The sequence below is a fragment of the Lepisosteus oculatus genome, chromosome 15 (genome assembly GCF_040954835.1).
Source record: "Lepisosteus oculatus isolate fLepOcu1 chromosome 15, fLepOcu1.hap2, whole genome shotgun sequence".
NCBI lineage: Eukaryota > Metazoa > Chordata > Actinopteri > Semionotiformes > Lepisosteidae > Lepisosteus > Lepisosteus oculatus.
In genome coordinates, this window is record NC_090710.1 from 27,794,172 (window position 1) to 27,802,881 (window position 8,710).

The 8,710-nt window shown below is 38.3% G+C and overlaps 1 protein-coding gene across 1 annotated transcript; it reads left to right on the forward strand.

The window, feature by feature from the left end:
• Positions 1–6,163: 6,163 nt before the first annotated feature.
• On the forward strand, positions 6,164–8,273 carry jagn1a (jagunal homolog 1a). Its single transcript, XM_006639182.3, has 3 exons — positions 6,164–6,185; positions 6,688–6,792; positions 7,307–8,273. The coding sequence occupies exons 2-3, from the start codon at positions 6,704–6,706 to the stop codon at positions 7,767–7,769; spliced, it is 552 nt and encodes a 183-aa protein (XP_006639245.1). The 5' UTR covers positions 6,164–6,185; positions 6,688–6,703; the 3' UTR covers positions 7,770–8,273.
• The last annotated feature ends 437 nt before the right edge of the window (positions 8,274–8,710 follow it).

The following is an 8,710-nucleotide window of genomic DNA, read 5'->3' on the forward strand; positions in this document are numbered from 1 at the left end:
TTGTCAAAAACCATGGCTTGGTCTGGCCATAAATAAATTCTGAATCTGAGATCTGAATCCAATCCCCAGATTAAATAATGACAATTTTTTTTAATGTTGCACTGGAATGTCTATATCAGGGTGTAGCGAAGCATTATTCCACCCTATGCAGACAACACAATCCGGAGGAGTGAGGAAAACACGGGGAAAAGGCATGCAAAGGGCCTGGCAGGAAAACAGGGGGCGTGTTCATGGTGTGCTGGTGTTTGGGTGGGGGGGCCGAGGCAAACAGTCCAATGGAGCACGAGGCAAATCCACGGGTGTAGCAAAAGTCCAAGACCGGGTAATCCATCCTGACAGACGAACAGAGTTAAAAGCCAGAGCGGGATCTGGCGGAGGGACGGGGGAATAAAAGGGGGGTCATGGGACCAGACGCTCCCTATTCCCGGACTCAGAAGGTCAAGACACTGTGATGAAGCTTGTGCCATCAAGTCGCTCCTGCACTCACGGATAGGCGGGCTTCTGGGCGTCCATCTTCCAAAGCTGAGCCCCAATAGGCAGGAACGTCTGGCTTTTATAGGACGGGGGGCTGGAACCGGAGGCAGGTGTGGGAGATGAGTATAAAACAAGGAAGGGCTGGAGCGTCCTTAAGAGGAGGGGTTTACGAGCATGACACAGGGACTCTCTATCATTCTCTAGGGATCTGGAAAGGTTTTTCCAGTTGCTAAGTACTGGTTTTAAGAAATCATCACTTTTACTGCTTTCACGAACCCTTGAAGGGATTTCTTGGAACGTACAGCGAATGCTTCATCATTTCACATTGCATCTTTATACTAATTATGCATTGTGATGGAGCCTAATGTTTAAATTGGATTTCTTGTCTTGCTTGGTTGGTGAGTGATTGTATCTAGTGAGATTCAGTGTCTTCTTACTACCTTTCTGGCCTCAGTCCTGTTATGTACTGACTTGAAAAAATATATGGAAACCAGTGAGGAGATAATATGACTACTAGTGGTGTACCTGCACTGCTGACAGACAGAAAACTACAGAGCATCCAGCAAACTTCTCTCCCCCATTTTTCATTGCAAAACAAAACTCTGTACTCACTGGTAAATAAAACAGGAACAATGAAATAAAGGAATAAACAGTATACAAGTCAGTGAGTTGATGTGATGAAGATAGAAAGGAAATGTTGAACTTTGGGAAAAACTAATTCTTCATATGAAGGTAAAGTCAATACCAGAACCACAGTGGCACATGCGGCCAGACTCCAACTTGGTTTCTGTAGCACCAATAAGACTGCAGATCACCTGACTTCACACCTACTGTAGGTGGAAACTGGACTGGAGCAAGTGGGAAAAAATCCAAATCCAAGAGTACATCCACAGTGTCTATGGTAGGGCCTTAAATCCATAATCTGTAAATTTTGAGTTCAATACACTAAGCTGCACAACCTGCAAGATACAGAAATTGACGCTTCCAGGGGAATTCACAATTATTAAAGCTGAAACTTATACTTTTTACATATTTCCATTGTATGTCTTGCCTTTTGATTCTTTAACTTTCTAATATAATTTAAGTAAAAAAGGAATTGTACTTTAAAAGCATTAATAGGGGGAGCAGTATTAGACCATTTACTTTTGTGGATGAAGTATTTCGCCAAAATAATTAACAGATTAATAATTAGAACATATCCTTTATCCAAATCAGATCTAAATATAAACATATAAAATATCAAAATCTTTAAATTTTAAAGTAAAAGTTTAACATTTACCTTTAAATGTTTGACAATAACATTTTGCAAATCTATCCAAAACAATTTTGGATATCCTGAATGCAATTAAGAAATGAATGTAACAAAGATTCCTTCTCATTATTACAAAATACACATAAGTCATCTTGTTCATGTTTAAATCTAGAAAGTGCCAATTTAATAGGATAAAATCTATGAACGATCTAAAATGAAATGTCTATAACTTTATTTGTAAGACAGTATCTATCAGCAATTGTGCGACTAATTTCCAATTCCCTAAACATAGCATTCCAAAAGGAGACACAAGAAGGTATTAGGCCACCGTACTGTAGGCTTCTTTTGCCTGATGAGCAACCTGGCCTGGCTGCATTCATTGCTGGCGCCAGAAGTGAGATACGAAGTCGGGATTGCGAGATATAAAGTCGTAAATTCGAGAAATGAAGTCGGAATTCTGAGATTTTAAGTCGCAATTGCGAAATGTGAAGTCGTACTTCTGAGATTTTAAATCGCAACTGCGAGATATAAAGTCGTACAGTACTTCTGAGATTTTAAGTCGCAATTGCGAGATATACACTCGTCATTCTGAAATATAACGTCGCAATTGCGAGATACCATAGCGCGTTTTTTTTTTCCACTCCCTGGCGTGAACCTGCTTCCATAACAACCGTGATGCACGCCGCTGAAGTCCTCGCGTGTGTGTGTTTTGGCGTGACGTTTTAATGGACCGCTGTTTCCGTCAGCTGCCAGCAGGCGGCGCGAGCGAGTCAGATTTTCGCCCAAGGCGCGGGAGTGTCAGTTATAACCTGGACTTAACGGCCGGTGGTGGCCGCAATTGTGGAGAAGCGCTGCGGTCTTAATGACCAAACTTTGTACATTTACAGGTAAGCTGACGGTCTGAATTTCATATAAGTTGTGTAAAGACATTAGAGTCACTCGGGTATGTTTACTTTTTTAGTTTTTTTTCTCCCACTTAATTGAAGTCTCTGTTTAAATTTTGAATCTGACGGGTCAGGATATAACAAAGGAGTGGGAACTAACCAACTGAGTAAGCGTTGTGACTGAGTAAGCGTCGTTGGGACACATGACTCATGGTCAAATGTTAAACCAGTTGCAGAGTGTTAAAGAATATGTTGTACTTGTTATTTCTGAATTGGGTTGTATGTACATTTTATGAGGAAATTGGGCAAGATTCCACAGGAGGTCTAGCAATGGGCATTGAAGCGATATCATTTTATACGGAAACTACAGAAGCGCATTGCTGCCGTCAAAGAAAAACATTTCACGTGGTGACTCGTACTGTAACAATTAGATCCCGTCATTGCATGACGTTGTACTAGGCTGTCAATAGAATCATTGGTATCTCTTAATTATTATTTACTTTATTAATAAAGAGGTATCATAGGAAGTGTATTTTATCTTGATGGAAGCAACGCGCTTCCGTAGAATACAGTCTGTGTTGGTTATGAAATTCAGTATTACATATAGCATGGAGCTAAAAGGTGCTAGTGATGGTACAGTGTAGACGGACATAGTGGGAGATGTTTAATTGTATGTTTATGAGGAAGTAACCGATTATAACGACAAAATACCGCTGTGGTAAAGCGCAGCAGCTTTATCAGTCTTTGTAAATTTACAGATTTACAGAAATCTAAATGTGTGAAAGCCTGGATGGACACGTCTGTTCATTCCTTTAGTGCAACAATAACTCTCACCACAATGACCCGACTCACCTCGCCTTGTGTTTGCGAAGGACAAAGCAGTATTCATTAGTAAAGAAAACTCTTAACTTTGCTGCTTGAGCGCTTATGCACGAACTTTTAATAAAAAACAGACCTATTCACATCACATAAAAGAGCTTTGCAAAGGGGAGGGCGAGAATGAAACAATCTTTTAACACTATCGCAGCAATATACACGTGCAACATACACAAAGGTTTTCTTTATTGTGTAATTTGACTGGAAATTATGGATTAGTGCCTTCAGAATTTATAAATCAGCTCGTCAACTCTTTCCTATAGAAACCTTTATGTTTTGAATTACTTTGTGGTCCATTGTTAAGATTAGGGATGTTACTGTTCATTGGCAAAAACACCAATTGAAGTATTAAACACCAGTGAAATATTGCCTGACCTTAGTTCCTCTTTTGTGGGATAAATTTTGCAATTATTAAGATGCAGAATAACCTTGGGGCTCCCAGGCTTCCCTTTTTCAGCAGGATGTTTTTCACTGAAGGAGCAAAATATGAGGCAACCAATAAAGACAAATGTGTTGATCCATGCAGGCGTTTGATTATGCCATGTAATGCACAGGTGAAAGAGCAGTAACCTTGAGTATTCTACATCACATATGTTTTCCAACCATTGGAGGCCTAACTCTGTGTGTCCCAGACGATTTTGCACAAACAAGAACAATCACTCCGTACTTGTTTTATTTAAATTCTGCAGCACACATTTCACTGGCACTAGCTAATGTAGTTGTAGGCAGACACCTCTAAGATGGCAAAGGAACACATAAAGGTTTATTCCATGCTGAAAACAAAAGACCTCAAGATTTTGGCTGTGAAGCCTTCTTCAGGTATCACATGCGTACTGATGCAGCTACTGTACATACTGAACTTTTTCAACCTCTAAGACAGGCCAGTTTCATCATCATCATCATCATAAATTTAATTTGCAGTCAGTCATTAGTCATCCAATAATTTCTGGAAAATGTCATCATAATAAGAATCACAATATAGTATATTTTACTAATGGCTGGTAGTACTACATACTATATAATGTGTTCATTTTTTCTGTTTTTTATGCTATTTTTTCATACTATTGAATGCACTATCTGTATTTTATGAATTAATAGAATAGAAACCAAATTTTGAAAGACGTTTCATAGGTAAAACTCCATAAAACTGATTTCTGATCCTGCTAATAGTCAAACCTCCTAAGAAGAGGTAATCAAGACTGCTGATTTGATCAAATAGAATCTCTGGTATTAGGCCAATATATCAATCAAAAGCAATATTAGCAAACTTAAGACCTGGGCAACTGCAAAAAACAAATACTCCATACGTGTTTGTAATGGTTTTAAGATATCACAAAATACCACTTTATAACAATATAAATTAGGCAAAAATGTTCCTTACCAATGTTCCATACTTTTCCTTCATTACTTCAATTAATTACTTTTACTTTAGAATATTTGTCCTATTAAAAATCTTCTAAAATCAAGGGGGTAGGAGATGACTTTAATACAGCATAAAGTGGAGACCAATTATTTGATTCCAAATTAAAATAATCATTCCTTGTCATTCGATCCATTCATTTATCTCAACGTGTGTTTAGAAACATGTTAAGATTCTAAAAAAGGTTTACCAAAAGGTGCTAGGACAAGTGTGATTGTCATATTTTTTCCAATATTTTCTTGGGGGGAATGTAGACAGTAGTTTCATAACCCTTAACTAGCACAAATATTAGCCTAACTACTGTAGTCTTACTCTGTCAAATCAGTCTTTAAGTCTTCACACCCAGTGTGCCTCAGTGCGAGTTTAATATATACAGTACAGCCTTAATCAAAAGACTATAAATATCACACTACTTGCTGCCTATCTAGTGCAGAATTTAACTAAAACAGTTATTTACTTATTAACTTTTCATGTCGTCAACTGGTTAGACAAGTTCTGGTATACTGTTTATGCATCCTGTTTATTGAGTAGCTCCATGGGTGTGAGCAATCATGGTTGTGACATATTTTTCCAGCAGTTCAGTAATGTGTCTGTCTGTTAATGCTCAGATAATATTCACTATGGAGTAATAACACTGATTACGATTTTAGCGTTTTAATATTAGTCATACTATAATTGTAATGCACTTACACGAGGAAACGTGTTTTGTTCAGTAGAAAACCGATACACACTCTTTTACTGAATCTGTACGTTGTAATTTCGTTGTTTTTCCAATGTGCAGCTACCAACACCAATTTTTTAAACAATTACATAAGTGCGCTATTTGAATGCCTTGTCAGATTATTCTGAAGTATTTTGACGTGTTACAATGTTGCTGTTTCAGAGTGAAAACAAATCCCAGATTTTGACTGGACATACACCGAACCTAGTCCCGGAAGATGTACAAAATCAGATTAAAATGTTTAAAAGAGTTTGTAATTAAAACATTGTTAGTTCATGTTGTGTGTCGTCTGTGCATATTTAAAAATAATAGAAGCATGCATATTTGCTTTTGAATTTATGTACAAAGTGCTTGTTAAATCTATATGCTACATTTTATGACGATCCCTAAAGTGTTTCTTAAATTGTTATTTCACAGACCATCCCTAACTCCAGCGGAAGTGTCGTCACTGTCAGACAGCCTTATGGCCAATCAGCGACTGACTTATGTGTTTCCGCTATCCGCATGCCCAGAAAGTAGTTTTTTTTCTGGAGCGAGTTGGCTAGAAAGGAAAACAAGGTTCTTGTATTGGTTATATATGTATAGTTTATGTCACCGAATTATTTTTGTTAAAAATATCAGGCGAAATTAAAGTAAGAGTAAGTACAGCAGCAGTTTTATTAACTAGTTAACGGTATCATCCAAAACAAGGATGCACTGATGTTCATTCCAGTTATATTTACAGCATGAAAATCACGTTGTTCATGGATCATGAATTAATCAATGAAACAGACGCATTCTTTCCTTTTTCTCCGCGTGGTTCTAGTCGTAGTTAGCGTTGTGCTGAAAATCACACACGTTTTCTGGATTTTTAGTATTTTATGTAGAGGTCCCCTTTTTGTGCTTGGTCATTTACTTCTCATTGAAAATAACATTTTATCGTTCTCAAGCATTATAACTCTCTTAGGATATATATATATATTCTCCTATCTCGTTTTGTTCTTTAGTTTAAAATGCTGTTGTCTTTGAAAAGAAAATGACATTTGTTTTAAAAAAAGGCTGTATCTGCATGCTTTCTCAGCCGACAGCTCATCGCCATGGCTTCGCGAGCGGGACCCCGAGCTGCAGGCACTGACGGGAGCGACTTCAAGCACCGCGAGAGAGTAGCGTCGCACTATCAGGCGAGGTACACTCATTGACGCCTCGAAACCCACCCAGGCACTGCTAGAAGTACATGTTAACATTAATAACGCCTTGTGCGTACATGTAAACGGAGGGTATGGATGACTCTTATTTTCTGCCTTCATTTTATAGCGATATTTTTTACATTGTTTACTTTATGCATAACAACAGGATCATTTGGTAATAACTAATACCGATCATGTCCGTATCTGTACGTTTTTCATTTACCAACAGATTAAGATGAGAGAGAGTCTTTATTATCCCCGAGGGGGTAATTTGTTTTATAGCACCAGTGTTGGTATACAGAAGGACAGAAAAAAAAACCATGACAACATCAATACACATATATATTTCCATATAAAATCAAGTGTTAAGTAAGGATATGGCTACAGGTATGAATGAGAACTTAAATCTATTGTTTTTGGAGTTGGGGAGTCGATATGTGAGTTCTGATGGGAGTCATAGGAATTCATTTGTGTGAAGAAACGGGGGCATCACTGTTTTTTTTTCTTTGACAGCGTTTCCCTGAAGTCAGAAATTCGGAAGTTGAACTTGGTCCACGTGCTGATCTGGGCCCTTGTAGCAGCACAAGTGATTGTCAACTACCTCAGCCTGGTGTCTCATGATGTGGTGGCCACTCCATACCAGTGGGAGTACCTGTACCTTCTGAGCATCTTCCCCTCCATCTTTAGCTTCATGTCCATGCCTCGCAACAACATCAGCTACCTTGTCATCTCTATGATCAGCGCTGGGCTCTTCTGTATCGCACCCCTCATCTACGGGGCAATGGAGATGTTCCCAGTAGCTCAGCAGCTTTACAGACATGGCAAAATTTACCGCTTCATCTTCGGTTTTTCTGCTGTGTCTGTCATGTATCTGGTCATGGTGATTGCGGTACAGGTGCATGCCTGGCAAATCTACTACAGCAAGAAGCTTTTGGATGCCTGGTTTGTCTCCACTCAGGACAAGAAGAAGAAGTAAAAGGGCAAACCTGAGGCAAATTAAAAATCTTTATTTTTTCTTTTGAAAGAAAAGACAGTTCAATAAAGGGGTACACCATGTAGATTTTACTATGTTTATGCCATGAGATGTCCTACCCATTATCTTACCTCATTAACTACGTAATAATCCAGATTTAGACACTGATCTGTGTCTGAAAGTAAGCATGCACCAAGGATTGACAGAAGTTCAAACTGGGGGATTCTGGCTTGTGTTATGGCCACTCTCGTTTATTTAAGACTACGGACATATGAGACAGGACAATTCTATTTGTTTAATAGTTTCCTTTTTTATTGATGATACAGTTTGGAGGACTGGTGAGTGATGTTTGTGAATACCACATTTTGCTGAGGGTAATGAATTTATGTGTCTGAAGTGAAGCAGAGATAAATACTTTTTCGTTTGAGATACATCTGGTGTATACACAATGTGATGCTCATAGTGCTACTGTATTTTCAACCTCGGACAATAAAAAAAAAAACAAGACGTCTTGTGTTTTCTATTTGAATATTCCAGTAGTTTCCTTAGGAAAAGAGATTGCTGCATGTAAACTCCTGTTTCAAGACTTTCCTCTGCTACTAACTCTGTTACACCTGTGCAGGTTATTATTCATCTTGTGCTCTGTAGGTATGATGAGACCTAAAACCAGATCCCTATTGTAAATGACTATCACAACAGTTGTTCTATGTTGTTCTAATGCTAATCTGAATATATTGCTTTGTGTCTCCTAAAGGACTTATTGTAACCTAATATCATGTTTTTAATAATGCAGTGAACTACCCCTTTTTGAAAGTCCTTAACTATTTTTTTTACATGAATGCAACATTCCTTCTTTCATTGTCCAAAGGAAATAACACGTTTCTGTATTGGTGCCCTCAAGAGACTGTCTTACAAAGCACACGTCACACGTACAGTGTGCAAGG